At 39.2% G+C, this 26,148-nt stretch overlaps 1 protein-coding gene and 1 pseudogene across 2 annotated transcripts in view; one reads left to right on the top strand and one right to left on the bottom strand.

Annotated features, from left to right (window-relative positions):
* Nucleotides 1-14,553, bottom strand: part of EPRS1 (glutamyl-prolyl-tRNA synthetase 1) — a 67,965-nt gene extending 53,412 nt beyond the window's left edge. For both annotated transcript variants that reach the window (XM_036841345.1, XM_036841356.1), the window contains exons 1-7: nucleotides 14,365-14,553; nucleotides 10,540-10,624; nucleotides 7,621-7,720; nucleotides 6,588-6,744; nucleotides 5,092-5,231; nucleotides 3,714-3,808; nucleotides 44-170 (exon numbers count right to left, since the gene is read on the bottom strand). In XM_036841345.1, the coding sequence (XP_036697240.1) occupies nucleotides 44-170; nucleotides 3,714-3,808; nucleotides 5,092-5,231; nucleotides 6,588-6,744; nucleotides 7,621-7,720; nucleotides 10,540-10,624; nucleotides 14,365-14,410 (750 nt within the window). In that variant the 5' untranslated portion in view covers nucleotides 14,411-14,553. The remainder of the gene's footprint in view (nucleotides 1-43; nucleotides 171-3,713; nucleotides 3,809-5,091; nucleotides 5,232-6,587; nucleotides 6,745-7,620; nucleotides 7,721-10,539; nucleotides 10,625-14,364) is intronic.
* A 5,978-nt stretch (nucleotides 14,554-20,531) lies between these two features.
* On the top strand, nucleotides 20,532-22,445 carry LOC118882756 (annotated as a pseudogene).
* Nucleotides 22,446-26,148: the final 3,703 nt, after the last annotated feature.

Genomic DNA, 26,148 nt, shown 5'->3' with positions numbered 1-26,148 from the left:
ATCAACTTTACTGACAAAGGGTCATCACTACACCTTTAATTACCTTCTCAAAATCTTCCTTTTCTTTTTCAGGATTTGTGTCATCAAATCTCATGATCAGTTTCCCTTTAAAGTTAACCTGGTAGTGCTGGTTCAGAAGAGCAGCTTTTGCATGCCCAATGTGTAAGTAACTACAACAAAAACATTTTACAAAGAAACTCATTAACATGTTTTAACTAAATACTTAAACTTAACCTTTTTGAGGAGATGAGAACTAAACAAAAATCCTTCTAGTTGGTATTCCAGTCTTATTTTATTTGCTAACAAGAAGTACTGTAATAGAAAATCTGCCCCTGAGGAAGGAAAAAAAGACTACAACATTTATGAAATAATCACAAGAAACAATTTCATATGTAAAATCTCACAAAGGAATAAGTTATTTACAAACATTACAACCTTAAGGCTAATCTCTATTTTCCTTTTTTTTTTTTTTTTTTTTTTTTTTACTGAGGAATGAAAGGTAATTTAGTTAGAGGAAAACTGCTTCCAAAACTGTTTGCAATGCTACACAACCGTGGATCTTTCATAAGACCAGATGCTACTGAGAACTGGGAACCCGTCCATCGCAAACAAGACAGAAGCACCTCTGAGGATGCCACTGTGACTGTGATAATTAAGTAAAAGAGCACATGAGAATTAGAAAGCCACAAGAAAGTACTTTACTTCTCTGGGCTTTAGTTTTCTCAGAAGCCAAAATGAAAAGACTTTAACTGAATGATCTTGAAGGTCTCATCCAGTACCAATATTCCACAGATCACAACCTATGAAAACACTATTCTGTTCTATGGGCAGCTGACCATTACATAGAATAAAATAAATCAGAGGCACTGTTAATATTATTACATATCAACATCCTCCTCTATCAATGAAGTGGGTAAAAAGCAATATCCTAAACCACTATTGTTGAAAATACACTTTTCATCAATAACAGCAGCCACAGTTGCACTGCTCTACAGTCACCTAGTTTCATGCACACCTCTGATCTCAGTTGATATCAAGAGGGGAGGGAAAAGTACAATGATATGTCTTTATATCATTTCTAAAATCAGTCTATTTCTTTAGATATTCACACAGCATTCTAGGTCAATGATTCAATTTTAAAGCGTTTATATGCATAGGCTAATGCAGACAAGTACAATGCAATGCATTTAGGGTTATTCAAAACTTTCTGCATAAAATAAAGCACCATAAGTTGCATCCCAGATGAGATCCTGGAAGAGAAAAAGGACATTAGGGAAGAACTAATGAAATCCAAAAAAGTATGGAGTTTAGGTAATAACTATATATCAATATTGGTTCATTAATTGTGACAAAGGTACCATAGTAATGTAAGATGTTAACATTAGGGAAAACTGGGTACAGGTACAAGGGAACTTTTTGGTTTTTTGTTTTTTTTCCTGCAATATTCCTATAAATCTAAAACTACTCTAAAATTTAAAGTTTATTAAAAGTAAAACAAAGGACTGTGAGTTCTGAAAACAAAACAGAAATACTTTGTGCAGTTTTCACTGAAAGTGTTACATCCAATTAACATGTTAAGAAGAGAAAAAAGAAGACTAATAATCACTGACTACCTACTAATTGACAGTTAATGTGCTTTACATACAGGAATTACCCTTAAGAGGCGTGATGAAATCAAACTATTATACTTAAAGATACTATCTCTGAATCTAAAATAATGTGTGCAATTCTAACAATTCTAAACCTCAGAAAAGCTAACAGGACTATAAAATATTCCCAAGATAAGTAAAATAATTGGCTCAAGAGACAACTACATCAGGAGAGCTGAAGAAAAATATGTTCCATGCTGAATTAGTTAGTACTGATGCTATATTGGGCTTTTCCCACACAAAACAGACATAGGCATATAATTTTTAGTCATACAGATTCCAGAGCCAGACAGCGTAGGTTTGGATTTGGCAAGTTGCTAAAACGTTGTATGAATCAGTTTCTGAAACCATTTGGAAAACTGGAGAGAATAACAGTGCCTTCTTCACAGGGCTGACAGGATTAAACAAGTTACTACATGTAAAGCGCTTGGTAAGTACCTGCACATAACAGGTGCTATCTATGTGTTAGCTATGAATACGAATAAAAGGCAAAATTCAAGCCTTCTGGCCTTCATGAAAGACACAGGGAAAAAAAATGATTAAAAAACTAATTAAAGAAGACTTGTTTTGCAGTATAAGGAGATATGATCAAAATTATGAATGTTTTTAAACCTGAACACTGACTTATATTCTAAATTCCAAAACTGTATTCAACTGTTGGACTGAAACTGACATAATTCACAACAAATAAACATATTTTATCCAGTAAATAATAAATATGAGGAGCTCACTATTCCAAGAAGTGATAGTGACAGAAAATATAAAAAGACTCCAAAGGGACAAATGTTCAAATGGCATAGCTATAAACAGCCATGGCTAAAAAACTAGCTTTTATCAAACCATTAAAGTCACTACCCAGCGGAACACCATGACCTCTCACACCAAGAACACAAGAGCAGAATACTGGGTGGTAGGGACCCAGGATATCTGAGGGGATTAAACTATGTAAAGTAAGTATTATTTATGACTGACTCCACTTAGTCAGCTATCAATCAATCATTTAATGATTCAGTCTGTGTATTTCCCAGAACCATTATTTCCCTTTCATCTCCTTCTACCTGTCCTTTACTTCACCACCTAAATCGGCAAACTTAGAAAAGCAGAGAGAAAATGTGGAATTCTAAAACTGGTTTGCTGTTAATGGCACTTATAGTTTGTGAAGAACTACATTAAGAACAGCTAAAATAAAATTGTTTCCTTATCTGTCACTTCCTACTGTCTACATACTCCATTTATCACAGATGGGTAAGAATTTGGCTATAGAACACAAAATCTGAAATTAAACAAAATTTGGGGGAAAAAAACCATCTCATGTGTAAAATATGGCACAATACTTTCCCAATGGCTAAGTTCCTGAGGCTAACTGCTTTAACAAAAGGCATTTAATTATATTAGCATCACTGGAAGGGTTCTTTTACAAAGTTCGTCCAGCTTGAGTCACAGAGACTGACATGTGCAAAGGCAGAGACTGCCCTCAGCCTTGAGGGATGCTGGGCAAGGACCCAGGCAGACCCATGCCGGTGGCTCCAGCCAGAGCAGTCCTTTTCCCTAACAAGCTAGTCATGTATTATTATTTTCTATGGCTGCCAAGAGTGAAAAGGGTTTTGAAACCTACTAATAGTGGAAACAAATGAATAGGAATGGGCTTTTCAGGACTCCACTTACTTTATTTGGGGAAAAAATAACTTAAAATACATCTACCATAACTTCTTCTGCTAACTGAAAGGATTACTCAGGGTACAAATACAAACCCTTACTAAAAGACACCCCCAAAATCTCAAAATGTAAATAAAACTTAAGCCTTTCTATTAATGGATGTGTTTCTATTTACAATTAAAATTCTGCCTGGAATAAAATAAAAATGTTATTTTTCCTATTGCTTTAATAAGCGAAAACTACAAACTTTTTATAAATTAACTATTAAGATGTTTAGAATTTTAACTCCCACAATTAAAATCTGACTTATTTCCTTCTATATATTAACCTATTGATTTTTAAAGTATTTGATAACTGTCTTAAAGCTTTTCCACTAAATGTATCCAATTATAAGTTATATTTTCTTACCCACTAGCCTCTGGAGGAAATCTGACGGTAACCTTTCCCATCTCAGCACCTGGAAGCTCAACAAATTTCCCAACATCTTGCTTTTTCTCAGGTACCTGAAAAGCGGAACAACAACAACAACAAAAATAGTTACATGGTTAAATGTTTAAGAATAAATTCATTCAACAAATACTTACTCAGTACCCACTATGCACCAAGCATGGTTATGAGAAAAAATTGGCTAGAATATTGTCCCTGCACTTGAAGATTCAAAATCAGTTGAAGTTAACCAACAGCATTTAGGGTCATCAGGAAAATGCTTAAAAGGAGGCAAGAACCAAGCTGCACCTTGAAAAATAAATGCAAATGTATCAGATAGAGAGTATACAAGGGCAGTCATTCTAAGAAAAGGAATAACAGCACAGGTAAGACTCAAAGTCAGGCAAGAGCAGTGCAATGTTAGGAATGAATGTTGAGTGGGTAGGCAAGACGCTGACAGTCGATTAAGTCCAAAACATGAAGGCCTTTATAAGGTTGACTTTTATGTTTCTGGCAATGGGGAATCCTCAGGGGTATGGAATTACTTATCTGTATTTTCTAAAACTATACCCAGTACAGTGCAAAGTCTCAACGAGAAAAAAGAAGAGACCAAAAAAAAAAGGAAGTTCAGTGATGAGATTATGGTCTTAAAACAAGCTGGGGGTAATGAGGCCTCAATAAAAATCAACAGCAGTGGAGACAGAAAACAAATCTATAGATACAAGAAGTAATAATGGAACTTGTTGACCAGTTAGAGGTGGAAAGTGGTGAATACTTCCTCAGAACAACTGAGGTGACTGTGGTGTCTTTACCCAAGCAGACGACAGGTTTCAAATTGTACTGCATCGGAGTAGAATTTGTAATATGTAAATATGTAAACATATTCTCTGTAATATGTAAACAGATCAAAGTAGAGTGACTCTAGTTGGGGGAAAGGACCTTTTTCTACTGTATTCAATGTCACATCTTCCTACAGAATCAACAAAAAGGCACTACAGAACCCCAGGACTCAAAGGTCACAATGGTTCAAAAGCCAGAGAATAGAAAATCTGGGAGGAAGAAAAGATGGTATAGCTATAAAATAATGTAATTTTAGTTACTTGGACTTTGGATTTCCTAAGGGACACACACTGGATGATCATAATCATCTAGAAATATAATTATGAAGATTAAGGCTTAACGTAGGCAAGCAGTTAAAGGCAAGCCAAGACTCAACAATGACAAATTCTTCCAAGAAGATCCTTTTTAATTGATCGGGAAAAAAAAAAAAACAACCAAACTATGAACATAATTTTCTTTCCAGATCTAAGATCTCAGGCAGACAAGATGTGAGCATTAAAAAAAAATTTTAAAGGCTTACCACTTTAGCTTTGGTCGTTGAAACATTCCACTTGGTACCTACTGACTGGAAGTCCTGCTGGGCTTCAAGAAAACCAAACCAGCGTTTTACATGAACTGGAGCTTTGCTCTGTTCCAGCTGTTCCTGCCATGCAGCGTTTCCTATTAGCAAACATAATTTTAAAACCATTCAACATATCTGCAAATTCGAAAGCAAAGTTCCAGTCGTGGTTAATTTAAGTAAATGAGATGGCTTAAAGCTGGGCTTCTATAATGCAATTTTAAAAATCTGGGTACACATGGAAGTGATTTCTAATACTTCAACATATTTTAAGAATTCACAAAAATTAATTTAAAATATTTTTTCATTTCAGTTCACTAGATTGAATCCTAAATCCTGCCCTCACCACTGCCACACACCCACTAGAAGGCCAATGCTACATTTCATAATTGAGGAAAAGCTTTAAGTGGATCAACTAGAGAACAAAATAAAAATCAAGATCAAGAAGTAGCTCTTTTCTTCAGTTGTAATATCAAAAATGGTACTGAAGGAAAGTTTACGTAATTCTTTAGCATCACAAAGCTACCTCCATAAGATATTATCTTCCTTTTATGAATATTAACTCAAAAATCAAAAGACCAAAATGTCATAAACCTACAGATGAAAAGTTCTAACTAGGAAAGTCCTTCATTTTACGTTGGTTATTATTATAACAATTTAATTTAATTTGGAGAAAAGGTTAAGCCACAAAAAAAGTACAGAGAGGGAGTTCTCTGGTGGCCCAGTGGTTAGGACTCCATGTTTTCACAGCCAAGGGTGCAGGTTCAGTATCCCTGGTCGGGGAACTAAGATCCTGCAAGCCGCAGGGCGTGGCCCAAAAAAAAGGTACAGAGTATATTAAAAAAATTTTTTAAATGCTCACATAACCCAGATTTAAAGAATGATAAAACATTTTGGCATATTTGCTGCAGGGTTTTTTTGTTTAAATAAACTAACAGAATTCAAGCCCCCTTTGTATCTCTCTTCAATCCCACATTCTGACTACTCACAGAAGATGGAAAAAGTGACCTCCCAGGGAAACAACTCCAGCTCACCCCGCCCCCCACACACACGTACTGAGCAACCAGAAACAACAGTAACTGGAGTTAAGTAATGGCTGAGACAGGAAAGGTGCAGACATAAACGGGATGAGGAGCAAGGCCGGCTCCAAAGGCACGAGAGGAGCTGCAGGACCAAGATGGGGCCAACCTCCATATTCCATACTGGAGTACTGACACCAGATACTATACATACTCCATACTGGATACTGACACCAGATGGGGCCAACAGCAGAGGACGGGGGATTCCTGTAACCGGAGAGGAATAAAATCGCCAGGGAGGTCATTCCTTTGTGAGAAAGTCCTAAGTGACTGCCATTAGGTAGATTGATGCTCATATACGTAGAAATATGTGTACCCCTTATCCAGCAAAATATTAAATAATTAAAATAGAAATTCTTCAAGAAGAATTACCGATACCTTTTAGGGTGGCCCAAACACATAAATCTGCTAAGCTCAAGGAGTTTCCAACTAAGTATGTTCTCAGAGACAGGCAATGATTGAGTTCGTTGATTGCAGAAGTAAACAAATCACATAAAGACAATTTTGTAGCACTAAACTCCAACCAGTGATCAATCTGTGAAAAGAAATGCATCCCAGGGTTTAGATTTAAACAAACAAGCAAACAAATGACCTCAGTCAGAACCATGCCTGTCTCATCTCAATTACAGGATTTACCACTACCTGGATTTAACTGTGATTGCCTGGGATCTAAACTGGCACTTAAACACATATGGTTATTTTTCTATGTTTTCTTTTTTTTTTTTTTTTTTTTTTTTTTAGGGGTGTGAAGAGGCACTTCAGGGAAGAAAAAGGAAAATATGAGAGCTGGAAGCAGGAGGGAATAACGAGCCTGACCGAACGCAACAGACAGTACCCAGCCAAACGGATTCAGCCACTTGCGGAATTTAGAAGTAAATACTTGGAAACGATTCTTTGTATTCTGAATTTTGTAAGATTTAGGAAAGTTAGAGCTGAATACAAACAGGGAAAAGAAAGGCATCTAAAGTGCCGTACTGAAAGTTAATCTACTACTGCTATAGTTAATAAGGTATATACTTAAAAAGGAAAATGTGTGTGACCCGGGGCCCTTGTAACTTTTCAAGAACTGCTGCCTCATCTGCAAGGTAAGAAAGTTGCATAAGAGCATAAGATGACCTTTGCAGTCACATCCAGCTATGAAATTCTAGGAATCCAGAAAGAGGAATACAGCACTAAATGACCCAACAGGACAGCTGGTATGGGTTTGAAAGTGCAAACTTAGGAGCTAAGACTTATTTTCTGAAAATAAAAACAGATGAGAATTCCTTAACTTGGTCTCTGATTAACACTCTGTTAATATCCTTAAATAGAGTAATAGTCCATAAGCCAACAATAAAATGAAGTTCACAAAAGAGCCAAAGCCTAAATCAAAACAAAATAAAACACACCCAAGAAAACGTTCATTCCTTACCTCAGTATGTTCCAACAGGTTAGAGCCATACAGCCCAGCTGTAGTTGCAATTCTAGCCAAGTAGCGAAGTATGGAATTTATGTCCGTGAATACCACATTTCTAGAATATAAGCATGATATAAAATATTACTGTGGCTCTAGCAAATCAGTAAGTCATGAGACTTATGAAAAATGTAAAAATAGAAATCTTATAAGATACAAATATATACCACGTATCTTCTAGTATAGTAAAAAAAATAGATCTAATTTGTTCTTTACTCTATTCTATCAAATTCTAATTTGTTTTGAGATGTGCAGCTAAATCCAATAATTCACTTCAGAGTAGACTATATTATTTTTCTAACTATTAGTTTCTACATGTCTATTCAGTGGTGAAAATATGAAAATTGGGATATCGAGTATAAAGTGATTTAAAATAAATCGAGGCAATGAAGCCAAGGATATACCATCATAAAGAAGCTGGTTTTATCAACTTCCAGGTAAACATGGTAGATCAAACCTCATCAAAACTGCTCCTAACAGGAAAAAGAGACTAAGGAGAAGAGACAATAGCAGTAAAATTTCAGAAGCTAGAAAGCAGATGGAGTTAATAGGCCTGAAAAAACTGAATCTTAACTGGACAGTGGACAAAGCTGAAAACCAACCCAATTTAAATTTCAGAATCCTCTAAAGACTTGCGAATCTATGAAACCAGGTATCCTTGGAAGTGAGAGTGAATTGGGACTAAAATAAGGAGGCTTGGCTGAAAGTCTACTTAAAAATCAGTCAGAAACACAGATACCTCCAAACCCTATTCTGCAGAGCTTGGCTATTCCTCTTACCCAGTCCTGGCAAAAACCGGAGCCTTATTCTCTAAAGACTAAAACCGAGGGTCTCTCAAATGGGGGAAATGTGGCACAGGTGCAAGTTGGGCTACAGAGGTAACAGAGAGAATAAAAGAACACGCGATACTGGACGCTGAGACCCTCAGCCTTCTTCCCACCCTCAGCTCCCAGAATATTCTGGCACCAGCTCTCCTTCACCTTCCAAACAGGAGACTGAAAGTCTTCTCTGGACAGATAATCTGATCCACCCAGGAAGAAAAGAACCAAGGATACTGACACCAGAAGTTCCTTCAAATGAGCAGCTCAGTCAGATCGCCCCAGAGTAAAGCTCAGAACTGACAGGCTCACCTTGGAGTCCAGAACTTGTAAATAGCTTTACTCTCCCAGTTAAAATCTAAGAAAACCATAAGGAGTTACCAAATATCTGAAGAAAGCCTTGAACTTAAAAGGTAGCAACCAAAACAAACACACAGATGTAAACTGAACAAATCAAGGAATAGAAAACTTTAAAAGTAAGTGAATAAATTTCCTCTGAGCAATGAAAAAACATAGTGCAATCATAAAATAAGAACAGGATACTGTATCTAGATAATAAATAACAGAAAGCTCAGATACAAAAAATGTAACAGCAAAAATGAAAACTCAATAGAAAAATGGGATAAAAAAGTTGAAGAACTCTCCAGAAAGTGAGGAAAACTGAAAAAAAAAAAAGGAAAGTGAAGGTGACACTTTAAGAAAATAAGAGGACTAATCCCAGCATCCACATAAAGAACAGAAAATGGAAAGTTATCAGAGAAAAAACTTTCTAATTCCCCAAAAGGGGATTTCTAAGTTTCCACACTAAAGGGAGCAATCAAGCACCCAGAAGAACAGATGAAAAATAGATCCAGACTGAAGCATATTATTGTGAAATTTCTAAATACTGAATCCTAAGGGAAGATGTTCACAAACTTCCTGAAGTCACACAGAAAAGATAGGATTCAGAAAGGCTTCAGAAGAGAACAAAGCAAACAACAATAATTCCACGGATAAGTAAAAATTGTACATGAAAAGCAATCATAGTATGTGGCTCAGCAGTGAATACAACTTACAGGACCCTCCCAGTGTAAACACTAAATGGTGACCCAATCAAAATTCTGATGCAACTGCAATGGGAGGAAGGAGGACACGGGGAGTGGAGGGTGCATTTGTGTGAGTGAGTGTTTTGCATACGTTGCCCTTCCCCAATACAAGTTTTTCTGTCAGTTTATTATAGACCATTTAAACCATTTTAGAATCTGCATCCTGCTTGAGAATACCCTTGAAACCCTCTTTCAATTTGGTCCAAATTCCACGATCTGGCAAAGTATTCTTAAAAGAATCTGAAACCAGGTTGTGTTTATTCCTTAGTTTCGTTAAACGAGAATGTTTCCCTTCCCAGTTCTTTTAAATTCTTTTCAGTGGGTTCCAAAAGAAAGAGATAAGTCCAAGTGCACGCAATCTTCCCTATATCCTGGGATGCAAATAATCCATCTTAATCAAGAACATACAGTATATGCTCATTACAGAAAATTTTGAAAACACAGAGAAGCAAAAAGAAAATAACAACCCCACAATTCCAAAACTCAGAAAGAAATAATACTAAAAGTGCTGTATACTTCTCATTTTTTTCTTTGCAGATATGTAATTTTACATTTATGTCTTGCTTTTTCACTAACATTAGATTATGAACATATCCATCATTAAAAATTCTTCATAAGCCTTTTTTTCACAGATGCCTAATATTCTATGCTGTGGACTTCCAAATTTATTTCCTATTATTACTGATTTTAAAAACTTCCAATTTTCCACCAGAATACATTACAATAGAATTAAAAACCCATATATATAAATCTTTCTGTATATCTCTAGTTTCTTTCTGACGGATTAGATATGTGATCAGATAGTGTGCTGACAGATATGTCTCTGGATATAGTTCTTTTAGAATGAGGAAGAAAGTATATTTCTTTTTAGGGACCGTTTACCAGTTAGCAAGTAAAACAAGCATACAACATTTAATCCTAAATATTTTTAAAATGCTGTTCAGTACCGAAAACCAAGATATAAAAGCACTTACTCAGATACACGAAGAATATTCTCTTTCCCTTCTTCAACAGAAATGCTGACATTGTGTTTCACATGTTCTACTGCCAACAAAGCTCCTAAAAATGAGATGAAAAGATTTCTCTTTGTAAACAATGTGGTATTTAAAACCTGAATCATAAAGCAATGAGGATGAGTCAACAAACCAGTATTAAGACCTGCAAGGAGTAAACATTTTTCCCTAGAGTCTGCAGACGCAAAGTATGGCCTGCTGGTCTTGGAGAAGTAACAAACCAGAAACGATTCCCTGGCATAATCCAACTGCTTTTAAATATACTCAGTGTCCAGTTAGGGACACTGAAATTAATCTTTCCTTCTCTCAGGAGAAAAGAAGCAATTAGAATAGTACCTTGTATAAAAGCTATTGTTGATAGTATTAGAGTGATTACTATGTGGTAGGGACTGTGCTAAATGCCTTACAATCATTATCATTTTTAATCTTTGCAGTAACCTTAAGAGGTAGGCACCTTTATCTCTGTTTTATAGAAGAGAAAACTGAGGCTTGGAGGGGTTAAATAACTAGCCCAAAGTCCTTGATTAATATGTGGCAGTCCGGATTTGAACGCAGGTCTACGGCAGTCCAGAACTCATATTCTAAACAGTGATATGTGCCTCTCAACACATCATAAAGTTTAATAAATATTCATTAATCCTTTGTCCTTAATTTATCTAAGATGGACAACTAGTAACCAGATACTGGTTTCTAAATACCATGCTCCACTGGAGACAGGGCTGTGGTAGGGAAGGTACAAAATAAACCTGGAAAATTTCATTGTGCTAAAAAGCAAGAAGTACTCAAAGAATGATAAGAGATATGCCAAAAGGACACAGACGTCAGCTTGCAGGGGCTCCCACTAGCAAATAGGGCCAATTTAACCACTAAAGTAAATAATCTAAGTTTTAGAGTACCGACACCAAAGAATCCTATACAGCAAATTTTGAAATTGAATTCCTATTACAGGCAACAAGATAGATGAATCTCAAAGAACTATCCTATATACAAAAGAATAGTTTGATATGACTCAATGTATATGAAGTTCTAGGAAAAGCAAAACAACAGTGACAGAAAGCAGATCAGTGACTATCAAGGGCCAGAGATGGGGGAAGGGGATTGACTGCAAAGGGGCATGAGGGAACTTTCTTAAGTGAGGGAAATATTTTATTTCATTATTTTGGTGGTTACACACTGTACATATCTGTCAATCAATTTACAACTTAAAACTGGTGAATTTTATTATATGCAAGTTATAACTCAATAAAACTAATTTTAAAAATAAAAATTTTTAACTTTAAAAACAGAAAATGAAAAATAATTCAGAGTATAACCTATTAAGTATATATTGCTATTAATTTTTTTAAACGAGAAAAAGATCTTCTCACAAAAAATGCCAACTAATACATGTGGAAAGAACGGCAGAATGGAAGGTCACCATCCGGCATCATCTTAATCATAATCAAGTTGGGCAGGAAGCACCAACGGATGCTGAAACCAGTGGGTAAAGGTTTGATGGGGAGTGAAATGTTTACATGGTCCCAGAGCATCTCCCCACAAAATGCCCGTTAACTGCAAAATGGAAAACTCTGCAGTGGGGAAAGCTGTCAGACACCATCTTAAGTACTCAAGATTAGATCATCAGTAATGGGAGAAACTCATGTACCAATTATTGGGCTGCAATGAAGAACAACGAATTGTTTCTATGCTATTTCTGCCAAAGATGTGTAGCCTGAATCTAGTCATGAGGGACCATGACACACCTGATCAGGGGACATTCTTTAAGTAAGTGGCCTGTAATATCCAGAGAGGTTAAACCTATGAAAGACTAAAAAAAACATCCCAGATTGAAAGAAACTGGGGAGACGTGATGAGTAGGTGCAAGGCATGATCCTAGATTTTGATCCTTGCACTATGGAGATGGATGAATTATATCAATGTGTATTTCCTGATTTTAATGGTCCTGTGAGGTCATATAGAGTTTTCTTACTTAAGAGAGATGTATATTGGAGTATTCTGGGGTGTTGAAGCATCATTATCTGCAGTATGCTCTCCAAAGGCACTGGAGAAAAAAAGTTCTTTGTTCTATTCTTACACCTTTTTAAGTGTGAACTTATTTTAACATTAAAAAAAAAATGGTGAATGCATATAAAATAAGGGAAAGTCTCACAATGCAATCTGTTTATCTTAATGTTTCATCTAATTATATTGATTATTTAAAAACAGAATGTATTTGAATTAAACACTTGGGAACAATTAAATCAAAAACAAAAAAAGGAGGGAGAGAAGCAAATAGAAATATATATTCTATAATTGGTCTATAGTTCATAATGACAACAAATTTCTTTAAGATCCTCTTCCAGAATACTGGCAGATGTGATTCTCAGTATTATAATTCACTAAGAAAACAGGCCTATCATATTCAGGGTGATTTTCTAAATTACATCAGCAAAAACTACAGCTATTTATTGAGTATCTACAGTGTATCAGGAACTTGACCTGCAATCTCATTTGATTCTGGCAAGCAACTGTATGTGGGAGATATTATTCCGTATTTCTCAAACAAGGAAACAGTGGGAGATGCCAAACAAGGAACTTGCCAAGGTTCCACAACTAGTAAGTGGCAGTCAGGATGGACCTGGTCTCCACGAACCAAGTGTCGTTGCCCTTAACCATGAGGTCACACTGTCTAGTGCTTTCCAACTGCAGAATCAAACCCAGTTCTTTCAGAGTTCATTGATTTGTGTGAGGTTAGCCCATAATTACTGGAACCAATATGCTAAAACATTATCATTTTTTAAAGTATTTTAAATGGCTATTAAATTGTGTTTTTTGTTCCAACAGACTCAAAACACCCTGTAATGAGAATGTACTGAGTAATCATCAGCCCTATGTGGGCAACTGTATCTAAAAGTCTAGGCCTCTCAAACATTAGAAAAATACTTGCACGCGTATGTTAAGAAATGCATTAACAAATATGAGCTCAATAAACTGATTATTTTGTGTAATTTCTGAAAGCAATAGAAAAAAACAGCAGAAAGTCTAAGCTATCTATCCACAGTAACCTTGGCCACGTTAAAAATGCAATTCCAAATCGAATTTAAGATGTATCAGGAAGATGACAAGTCCGACCTTTTCTCTGACGTTTACTACCTCCATCGGATGTGTAGTAAACCAACCCCATCAGTCCGCAGTGTACTTGGGTGTTCCAGCAATCACCCTTCCACCTTTAATTAATATAAATGCAACCTCGGTTAAAATTTTAAATGCTTCTACGACCATCTTCCTCGTTCCCTTTGAACCCAATGAAACGTAAAGAAAAGTTAAGTCAAGGGGGTTGAAGATCTTTTCTGAGGACCAAGGAAGGGAGGTAAAGATAAGTGGATTTAGGGGAAAACGCTAAAAGAGGGGGAGCGAAGTAATGGGATTTCAAGTTTTAAAAATGTTATTTCTACGTCCGGTGCTCGGTCTCCAGGAGACATCATTTCTGAAGGGGAGAGGAGAGTAAGCTGGGAGTCATCCCTCTGGGAGAGAAGGTCCTAAGCTGAGCCTCGGGTAGCCCTGCCCCGGCTCACACCGCGCCCACCTCCACGCCCCAGAAAAATGTCTTCAGGAGCAGATCCACCTGCCAGGGACAGAGGGCGACGGGCCCGGAGCCTACCCCGTGTACACTTCGGGGGTGAGAGGCAGGCCTAACCTCCCAGACAGTGACCGTCACTGCGCCAAGCCTGGGCGCGGCGACTTTCCCCGCCCCGCACCCTCCCGGGCTGATGCAACCCACACAGGTTGGCGGCCCCGGGCCCTTACCCAGCGGAGGGTCTCCCGAATTCACAGTCAGACAGAGCGTCGCCATCTGCACTGCTCTGTCGGTCTACCTGTCAGTGCGCCTGCCCTGCCACCCGAAACACCCCCGACTCGCCCAAGGCGAGAAGGTGCAACGTGTGCGCACGCCTGACGCTGCGGAAGCCTTCGCCCCTCCCCCGCGCCGCAGCCAGCGTCTTGGCGCACAGCACAGTGCGTCATCACCGCCCGCCGCAGCCGTCTGGCGGCTGCTCTGGGGACCTTCGACCCTACTCCGGGCATCTAGGGTCACGAGGGCCAACGTGGCGTTTCCAGCCGCTGAAGGGGGAGAGACGCTGAAACGCACGACGTTTTTCGACAGTTCGTAAAGCGAGAAAAGTAAATGGTAAGACGGTTTCTGCAGTGTGATGGGCGTTCACCGGAAGCCCAAAACAAAACCCACAAACGGGTGGTATACTTGAGGCAGGAGGTAGATGGGCGCCCCGCCCCCAGGGTGAGCAATTGGAGTTCGTTCCCTGTGGACAGAAACACCGAAATACCAATAGCAGGGCAGTCAAGAGAGGAGGCTGGGCCCTGCGCAGGTAAAAGATAAGAGACCATCTATTTCTCCTTCTCGAAGTCGAGGAGACCTTCCCGACTAGAAAGCTCCTTGGAGGTCAAAAGTGGAGTGATGCCAAGCTACCCATAGGCCTCTTCGCTGGAATCCCTCTTGGCTGAGAGATGCGTGTGCACATGGGAGGACCGTGAGATAAACCAAACATGGACTCAGAACCAGGAGAATCAAAATGATTGGCCAAAGGGAACCCAGAAGAAATGTCCCTTATTAGTGATTTAAACTACGTCAAGGGCACGACTCTCTCTCTCCCTCTCTCTCTTTGTCTCTCTCCCTCTCTCCCTCCCTCCCTCCTTCCCTCCCTCCCTCCCTCCCTCTCTCCCTCCCTCCCTCCCTCCCTCCTTCCCTCCCTCTCTCTCTCCCTCTCTCTCTCTCTCTCCCCCTCTCTCCCCCTCCCTCCCTCCCTCTCACTCTCTCTCTCTTTCTCTCTCTCTCCTTCCCTCTCTCAGGGTCCTCCCATGTGTCCATCCACATGTCCTGTACTCTTTTCCTCCTAATAAGCACTTTACTTGTTTCACTGCTTTCTGTCTTTGTGGGAATTCTTTTCTGCAAAGCCGAACGGCCAGGGTTTTGTCACTGACCACCGGTCTAATTGCTAGGATTTGGTGCTCTGTGACCCAACCTCAATCTCTGGCCGGGAACCGAAACCCTGCTTCAAGCCACTGCAGGCCGAGGCCACCCGAGATCATACTGTTGGGGGGCACTGTATGTAAACACAAAAAAAGTCCTGGAAGCATGTAGACCAACAGCCATGGTTACACTGGAGATGGGGGAGGTTTTTCTCATGTTTTCTCAGTTCTTTCAAAAGAAGAATGTATTTTCAAAAGTGATTTTCACACTTGAATAATAAAGGGCTTATTTATAAAAAGCAATGCTAAAAGCCATTGCCCCAGTTTGTCTTGGCTCTGTTTGCCTGGGCTGTGCAAGCGTGCCTTTTAGAGGGTCGTCAGTCCTCCTCTTAAACCTTGTGACGTGTGTGCTGGCGAGTGTTCTGCAAGCATACTCCAGGGGCTGGTATTAGAACTTAAGGGACCAAGGACTGATTACAAAAATATCTCAATTTCCCAAAGACATCTCTATTATCACTAGGGAGTGAGTGTTGCTTAAATTAAATATGAGCCTTGAGTGCTTAATACAGCTATAGAGGCGTTATCCGTGCCTGTCCTAACCCACTATCAGAGATGGCTCCGTCTTATGTATGGCCATCCCCCAGAGTAGGTAAGGTACCTGCGTCAGAACAGGACCAATCCCCTTACCCCTACCTTCCTATTAGAATCTGTAGGGCTGGGATCCATAATCTCATTTTATCAAGTACCCCAGGTGATCCTACGTGTACCACACGGCGCCTTTCTACCTCTTTGTTGAAATTGATTTCCCTTCTGCACACTCTGCTAGCTCTCCACATTCTTGTTTGCTGAAACCTTATCTTAGACATCCTTGGATTCCCCACAATGCCCAGCACATACTAGGGGTCCTTCCTACTCTATCATAATTGGTACAGGGAAAAGGACAGAAAGTCATTGATTGCTGGGGCAGTGGGGAGTGATACAAAATTGACTTTGAGGACTTTCCTGGTGGCACAGTGGTTAAGAATCCGCCTGCCAATGCAAGGGACACGGGTTAGAGCCCTGGCCCGAGAAGATCCCATGTGCCGCAGAGCAAATAAGTTTGTGCGCCACAACTACTGAGCCTGAGCTCTAGAGCCCGCAAGCCACAACTACTCAGCCCACGTGCCACAACTACTGAAGCCTGCGTGCCTAGAGCCCATGCTCCACAACAAGAGAAGCCACAACAATGAGAAGCCCGCGCACTGCAACTAGAGAAAGCCTGTGTGCAGCAACGAAGACCCAACACAGCCAAAAATAAATTAATTAATAAATTAATTTTTTAAAAATTGACTTTGAAAAATATAATTAAGAATTATGAAACAATGAAAATAAATTTGCAGGACTTCCCTGGTGGCGCAGTAGTTAAGAACCCGCCTGCCAATGCAGGGGACACAGGTTCAAGCCCTGGTCCGGGAAGATCCCACATGCCATGGAGCAACTAAGCCCATGCACCAAAACTGCTGAGCCTGCGCTCTAGAGCCTGTGAGCCACAACTGCTGAGTCCGTGTGCCACAACTACTGAAGCCTGCGTGCCTAGAGCCCAAGCTCTGTAACAAGACAAGCCACGACAATGAGAAGCCCACGCACCACAACTAGAGAAAGCCCACGCACAGCAACGAAGACCCAACGCAGCCAAAAATAATTAATTAATTAATTAAAAAACAAAACAAAATTGACTTTGAAAAGTATAATGAAGAATTATGAAACAATGAAAATAAATTTGCGGGACTTCCCTGGTGGCGCAGTAGTTAAGAACCCGCCTGACAATGCAGGGGACACAGGTTCAAGCCCTGGTCCGGGAGGATCCCACATGCCACAGAGCAACTAAGCCTGTGCGCCACACTACTGAGCCTGTGCTCTAGAGCCCACGAGCCACAACTACTGAAGCCCGTGCACCTAGAGCCCGAGCTCTGCAACAAGACAAGCAACCACAATGAGAAGCCCGTGCACCACAATGAAGAGTAGACCCTGCTCGCCGCAGCTAAAGAAAGCCCGCGCGCAGCAATGAAGACCCAATGCAGCCAAAAATAAAAATAAATAAAAAATAAATAAATTTTTAAAAGTAAAATAAATTTGCATCTTTTATCTTACAAAATTTAGGTATTCTTGCAACTATGTGTTAATTCTTATCTTAGAACAGAATAAATTAGATATTGAATGTTTCTTTTTATTGTTTGACTTTTGCTGAACAAAGGGAATGAGGCAAGAGATTTGGGCCAGGAGCCTAAGAGCCGTCCTTGTGGAAAGCACTGCCCACAAGTGCCTAGAAAGGGCTTAAGAACAAAACTTTACATTTTTGCCTATTAGTGACTCACTACCAAACTAGAATCGGTTTTATTCATCCCATTTTAGGGCAAATGCAGAAATGTGGGCCTGCTCTTTGACCAGCTAGTTTGAGGGATATCAGGAAAACAGGTCTATGAGAGACTTGCAAAATGGAAAACAGTCACCTGGGATCTTACCAAGTTTAAATCATACTTATTACATTGCCTTATCTTGTTCTGAGGAGTAAATCCTTCAATTCCTCACTTAGAAACGTGATAAAACAAATCATTTTAATTGTGGAAAGCAAACAATAAGAATGTAAAAGGAAGGTGACATCAAGAGAGAAGCTAGAACACTAAATAGATGGCATGAAACCCTATTCACCTTCTTGGGATGAGCTAAAAAATTGGAATCAAAGCCAAGAGGAAAAATATTTACTATATGTTGAGGAAAGCACAACTGTGCTAATACAGAGACCAGAATTAAATTAAATACAGAGACATTCTCAAGGTTTCTTATAGAGAGGGCACCATAAAAGGTTTCAACACATACTACAGTAATTTTGATACATTGTTCATTCAACATTTTTTTTTTAATTTTTTATTTATTATTTATTTATTATTTATTTATTTTTTTGGCTGTGTTGGGTCTTCGTTTCTGTGAGAGGGCTTTCTCCAGTTGCGGCAAGCGGGGGCCACTCTTCATCGCGGTGCGCGGGCCTTTCGCTGTCGCGGCCCCTCTTGTTGCGGAGCACAGGCTCCAGACGCGCAGGCCCAGTAGTTGTGGCTCACGGGCCCAGTTGCTCCGTGGCATGTGGGATCTTCCCAGACCAGGGCTCGAACCCGTGTCCCCTGCATTGGCAGGCGGATTCTCAACCACTGCGCCACCAGGGAAGCCCTAACAACATTTTTTAAGTTAACATTTTAACTATGTGCCAGGCAGTGTTCTTTGTGCTAGGAATATGTAGTGAACAAAAATAAGGTCTCTAAATTCGTAGAGCTTACATTATAGTGGGATGAGGCAAAAAATAAACCAGCTAATTTCATAAAATAGTAAGTTTTATAAAAACAACAAAAGGATATGATAGGATTAAAAGGGATGAAATCAGAGAAGGGGAACTTCAGATACAGTTGTCAAAGAAGGCCTCTTTGAGAAGGCATGTACACTGAGCCCAGTCCAATGAGAAGGATCCAAGTATTCAAAGATCTGATGTTTCATCACTGGAGGGAAAGTTGACTTACTTCTTAAAGAAAGATTTGTAGATCCTGCTTTGGAGAATCTTTCAGATGCAAATCTCTGATATAAACCAGCCCACTATTGTCACTGAACCTGAGCCCTCCAGTGCCAAGAGCTATGTATTATTCATCTTTGGGTCTCCAACATTATTCACTGTGCTTGACTTATAGAAGGGTCTCAATAAATGTTGAGTTGAATGAATGAGTGGATAAATGCAGGTAAAGCAATCTATAATATACTATGCTTGCTCAATAACCCACATAATAACACACGTGAAGACTTAAAAACTAAAGACATGAGTTAAATGTAAAGTGCACGTATGGATTTTTAAGAACTGGAGGAGGAATAATTTAGTTCCTTATCTAACAGGATTCTTGATGCTTTAATTATAAATTGGTTCCTTACAATTAAATTTATGTAACTATTATTGGTCCCCTTATTTTAATATGTGATTCATTTATTTTCAATAGAAAAATAGAAATTCAAAGTAAGTTTTTCTGTTTATCTCTTGCTATTAACAAATCACCACAAAATTTAGTGGCTTAAAGCAACACCACCATTTTATTAGATCTCGTATTTTTGTGGGTTAGGAATTTGGACAGTCCTTGGCTGAGTAACCAATAGAAGCCCCAAGTAACATCAAGTGGGGTCTTTTGGTGCTATTTAACTAGAGGTTAGGGTGGTTGAAATTGCAAAAACTTTACTCACCTGGTGCTTAGGATAGGAAGTCCGGAAGCTTAGGCTCAGCTGGACGCTGCTTACTCTCCACGTTTTCTCAGGTACTTCCCATGTGATACAACAAGCAGGGTAGTAAGACATTATAAGTTGTGGCTGGCTGCCCCAAGAGTGGAGGTTCCAAAAGACCAAGATGAAGACTGCAAGACTTCTCCTGATCTATCTTTGGGAGTCACACAGCATCACTTCTGTGGCACTAGATTGGTGACCAATGAGTCACAGGACCCGCCTAGATACAAAAGAGGGGACTATACAAAGGCATGAATACCAGGAGGTGTGTTTCATTGGGGACTGTAGTGGGGTGAATTGTGTCCCCTGGAAAAGATATGTCCAAGTCCTAGCCCCCAGTACCTCTAAATGTTAACTATTTGAAAATAGAGTCTTTGCATATGTAATAAAGTTAAGAATCTTGCGATGACCTCATCCTAGACAGGAGAAAGAGATTTGACACACATGGGGGAAAGGAGATGTGAAGACAGAGGCGGGCATTGGAGTGATGGCAGCCACAAGCTAAGGGATGCCAAGGATTACTGCAAACTACCAGAAAGGAGGAGAGAGGTATAGAATGGTCTCCCTCAGAGCCTTCAAAGGAACCAACCCTGCCAACACCTTGATTTCTGACTTCTGACCTCCAGAACTGTGAGTGAATAAATTTCTGTTGCTTTAAGCCACCAAGTTTGTGGTCATTTGTGACAGCCACTCTGGGAAACTAATAGATGGGCAATCTTTTGAGACTGGCTACTACAAAGTTTAAAAATTCTTCAGCGTCTTACTGTATACAGTAAATCATGTTTATCATAGTGTCATTGATAACAGTTCTCTACTCTTGGCTGTGCCTCTTATAGAAGGTAGTGCAGAGAAAACTGTAATTATAAATGTTGTCATGATATGTGCCATATTTAGCAGACACTAAAAAAGAAAATGGTGTTCGTGGATAACTTATTTTTCTTTATAACTGCTGAGGAAAGCACTATGAAAAAGTTTATGTGTACTGTGAAGACAGTGAATATTCACTTAGTGAATATGTATTGTTTTTAAGTTTAAAAGGTATATTTTATTTTAAAATATTTATAGGCAAAAATTCCGCAGTTCAGTAATTCGTGGAAAAGAAAAGCTTGAGGTGAAGAAAATATAGATCAAAAAATTAAAAGCATAATAGGTCTTTAGTTTGAAAATACTAGCACATGACTCAGTGAAGCAAACACCCAATTTGCATTTGATCTGTTTCATAAGTTCAAAAAGTCAAAAGAGGACAATATTTTCTTTTCCCGTCAGTATCTCATCAGCCTAGGCCTGCTCTGTGTAGAAGCCAGAGAAAACTGCATTCAAAATTAAGGTCCTTTACTTTTTTTTTTTTTTTTTTTTTTTTTTTTTATATTTATTTATTTTATTTATGGCTGTGTTGGGTCTTCGTTTCTGTGCGAGGGCTTTCTCTAGTTGCAGCAAGTGGGGGCCACTCTTCATCACGGTGCGCGGGCCTCTCACTACCGTGGCCTCTCTTGTTGCGGAGCACAGGCTCCAGACGCGCAGGCTCAGTAGTTGTGGCTCACGGGCCCAGCCGCTCCGCGGCATGTGGGATCCTCCCAGACCAGGGCTCGAACCCGTGTCCCCTGCATTGGCAGGCAGATTCTCAACCGCTGCGCCACCAGGGAAGCCCAAGGTCCTTTACTTTAATGAACACAAAATTAAGAGCTACAGTAGATCATGCTGAAAAGTCGGGAAATGTGCATCCCCAATTTCGAAAGCTTCTGAATTAAAGAAACCCACTGATACATATTGAACTGAATATCACCAACAGACTCTAAGGAGAAATGATGTATCAATTTCTTTAAGAGTACTTGAATAATGTTAAGAAATTTTACCTAGTCATTGTGGAATATGCTGGTTTTGTAAATGCTGTAGAAGAAAGTAAAAAGATTAATTCCTGGGTGGAAAACCAAACGAATGAAAAAAAAATCAAGGATCCATTTCCCAAGGGCTCTCTCAGCAGCTCTGCCATCCTGGCTCTGGTGGACACAGTCTATTACAAAGGGCAGTGGGACTAGGACCTTGATAAAGAGAATACTGAAGAAGGAGACTCTCGGCTGAACAAGGATGTGAGCAAATCCAGCAGATGATGAAACAAAGCAAGACCCTTCACTTCACCTTCCTGAAGGATGTGCAAGCCAAAATCCCGGAAATACCATAAAAAGCAAGCATGATTTTGCTGATCCAAGCATGACTTTGCTGCTGCCAAATGAAGTAAATGGTCTGCAGGAGCTTGAGGATAAACTCACCACTGAGAAATTAAGAGCCTGGGCAAGCTCACAGAACGTGAACAAGAGTGATGTGGATTTGTACTTACCTCAGTTCAAAATGGAAGAGAGCTAGGACCTAAAGGCCATGCTGGGAGCCATGGAGATGGTGGACACCTTCACCGACTTCTCAGGCATCATGGTGTCTAAAATCCTGCACAAGTTCTGTGTGGAGGTGACTGAGGAGAGCATTGAGGCTGCAGCTGCCACTGGTGTGGAAACTGTTCTAGCATCATTACCAATTTATGAACATTTCTGTTGTGATTACCCTTTCTCTTTATCAAGCACAGTAAAACCAACGGCATCATCTTCTTTGGCAGAGCTTCTTTCCCTTAGATGCTATTAGCCTGTCACTACTTTTGGGAAAAGATCACAGAGTTGTTCCAGTAAATTGATTGCTAGAAATAATAGGTTCTCTTTGATTCATTTTCCTTTCCAATATCATAGTCATCACTAAGAATTTAATAGTTGAAATAGAATGTCAGGCAATCTCTCTCCACACACAAGAGAAACCCTCTTTTTGTCCCATTAAAATTCCCTTTGGACAAAATGTTCAACTTTAAGATAAGGTAAGGGGATATTTCAATACTGTTATCTTCTAAATTTGAAATATTGTTCTGTTTGTGACCTGCTTTTAAATGAACCAAACCAAATTACACCTGCTCTCCAAACTTGTTAACTTGGACACTTTTTTATTTTTGTACTGCAATACAAAGCAGAACATTCCAGGGGCCCAATGACTGGTTGAGTCCAGAGATGCTTTAAGAGTTCAGAAGAGAGTGGGACTGTTTACTGGTGAGACTAGTGCTAGGAAGTAATGATACATATTCCAGTTGTTTAGAGTTTTCCAGTTTTATTATTCTTCCCAGTCCCAGATTATTAACTATAGTCACCATGCTGAGCATTACATCCCCAGGTCACTGATTTTGAGAAGCATGGAATCATCAAGGAAAGGCATGTCATCAATAAAAACAATAAAAAGAGTGTAGAGCTGTGGTACACAAAAAGAAACCTGCATTCAGGAAAGCAAGACACAGCAGTAAGTGTCTTAGATCTTAATGTCACTATCTGTTAAATGCTTTTATTTGTTCCAAGAGTTTTTTTTTAGTTATGCTGAGTTTTCTAGATAGACATTTTTTTCTTTCTATGCAACATTTGTATCTCTGAAGGCTTATCTGTTTCGTTGTTTAGGACTTCCAGAATAACACTGAATAGGAGCAGTGATAATGTTGAACAAAAGCATATTTGTCTGGTTGCCGACTTTAGTGAGAATGTCACTATTTCACTATCAAGAATAGTGTTTGCTGCTGGTTTCTTATAGATACTCATTATCCAGTTAAGGAAAATTGCTTCTATTCTTAGGTTAACAGGATTTTGTTTTAAAAAGTCAAGAATAGGTATTTTCAGCATCTACTGAGATTCAGACAACATACTAACCCTTATTATTTTGTACATGAACAGGATATACGGAGATGAAAGACAAAGTCCCTGCCCTCAGGAGCCTAGTCTTATGGGTGAAAAAGACAGATCAATAAAAATTACTATACAGGGGGATACATGCAGCTATAGAAAAAAATATGTTAATTCTAAAAACATTTTGGAAATGAGGGTAAAAATAATAAATAAATGTTTGCACAAAGTACAAAGGTAGCTAAGAAGATGGAAAATGATTATCCATGGTGAATGGGGGAGGGAGGAGAGAATAGTAAAGGAAAGCTTCCAATAAGAGATAACCCATCTAGGGGATGGAAAAAAGAAGTCAAAGGACAACATGAGCTAAAACGTGGGTGTATTTGGAAGCTGCATATATTTGGAAGCTGTGTGTATTTGGAAAACTCTGACTAGTTCATTATGGCCAGAATGTAAAATACTTTGGCAATTCGAGATTAAAAGGCTGGAAGGTAGGCAGAGCCTAAATTATGCAGAGTTCTACATATCATGATGAGGAGCAAGATTTTATCCTACGACAGGAAGTCAGCAAAGAGTTTTAAGTAGCAATGAGAGATACGATGAGGATTGCATCTTATAAGGACGCCTTTGACAGTAGCAGAGCAGGCGGACTGGAGTGGGCACAACTGATGGCAGAAAGATCAGTTAAGGTGTTAAGTCCATATGAGAGAAGATGAAAAAGGCCCAAACGAAGGCACTGGAAATGAGAATTGAGAATAGAGAACAGGTTTCAGGCATATCTGGGAGGTAGAATTGATGGTAACCGATAAGATGCTGCGGGCGGGGTGGAGATAAGATGCTGGAAGCAGGTATGTCTAGTTTTACTGCTAGATTTCAGTTGGATGCCTGGGTGGATGGTTACATCATCTTAAGAAGGGAAGACAGGAGGGAAAACAGGTTTGGCAAAGTATTTGGTCCCAGACTGTTTTTTGAGATTTTTGTTAGATGCCTAGATAGCAGTTGCATATTATAAATCTGGGGCTTAGTTGAGGTGTTCTTTAAAATGATACCAATACTGTATATATCACAAAATGATCACCACAATAAGTCTACTTAATATCTGCCACCATACATAATTACAAATATTTTTTCTTGTGATGAGAACTTTTAAAATCTACTCTCCTAGCGACTTTCAAATATGCAGTACAGTATTATTAACTATAGTCCCCATACTGTGCATTACATCCCCATGACTTATTCATTTTATAACTGGAACTTTGTACCTTTTGACCCCTTTTCATTTATTAGCTGAAATGTCTTGCTGGAGATGTGAGTGGTTGTTAAAATTGTTGATAAACTAGAAAGAGGATATAGGGAAGTGCTATACAGTATAGTAGACACTAGCCACGTGTGGCTATTTTTTTCTAACAGCTTCATTAAAATATAATTCACATACCATACAATTCACCCGTTTACAGAGTACAATTCAATGGCTTTTAGTATATTCAGAATCGTCCAATCCTTACCACAATCAATTTTAGAACATTTCATCACCCCCCAAAAAAGCTCTGTACCTTTCAATAGTCACTCTCATTTTCCCTCAACCCTTAAAATTAAAAAAAAAAAAAAATGGTTTCAATGATGTGGCACCTGCCTGCCTCCCCGACCTCATTTTATAACACTCCTTTCTTTGTTCACCTTACTTCCGCCTACTCTGGCTTCCTTCCTGTGTTTGTTTTTTTGCTTTCTCTTCTCAGAGACAATGTGCTTATTATTCCCACTAATAATCCCAGCTCTCGATATGGTTGACCTCTTTCCATCAAGTTTTCATCTCAGACATCACCTCTTCAGAGAAGACATCCCCACTCTATCTACCGGATATCTTCTTCCCTCCATCCCTCCCTGCCTCCGCTGCTTCCCAGCTCATCTTCCTGCTTGATTTCCTCTACAGCATTTTCCACAATCTAAAATAATTTCATTTACTTATTATCTGTATTGCTTCACAAGAACATGAGCTCAACAAAGGAACAGACTTATGTCCACTGTTGAATGTTCAGTACCTAGAGCCATGCCTAATATACAGCAGGTGCTCAAAAAATATTTGTTGAGTAAATGAATGATGGAATAAATGGAGGCCAAGGTGAGAGAAAACATGGTATTTTGGGGGAACTTTAAATGGTTGAGCATGGCTGGAGTACAGGTTAGTGAACAGAGGTGATCCTGGAGAAGGAAGAAGCTATAACACCAAGAGGTTCATATGTCATTGTGATGAACTTGCATTTTATCCTAAAGGCAATGGGAAGCCATAAAAGATTTTTGAGGAAGGGAGTGGCATTACTAGATTTGGTTTTTTAAAAAACCTGGAGCCAATGAGAGATGGATTGGAGAGGAGTAACAGCGCAGGAAGGAAGATTAGACAGGAAGACACTGCAGTGATTCAAGGAAGAAATAAAGGGGTGTGCGTGTGTAAATTAATGTAGAAGAAATGGGAATGGAGAGAGAATGCAGACTTCCAAATATGTCACTTGGATGAAGTTTTTATATAAGAGCCTATAGAAAATACCTTCAAAGTTATTCTCACATTGTACTTAGATTGCTTAAAAAATTAGGTTTAGTCCACTGTTTGCATATAGATAGAGAACTCTTTTCT

Source organism: Balaenoptera musculus, chromosome 1, assembly GCF_009873245.2.
Source record: "Balaenoptera musculus isolate JJ_BM4_2016_0621 chromosome 1, mBalMus1.pri.v3, whole genome shotgun sequence".
NCBI classification, from domain to species: domain Eukaryota; kingdom Metazoa; phylum Chordata; class Mammalia; order Artiodactyla; family Balaenopteridae; genus Balaenoptera; species Balaenoptera musculus.
The sequence above is the reverse complement of the archived record's forward strand: the minus strand, read 5'-3'. Positions and strand labels throughout refer to the sequence as shown.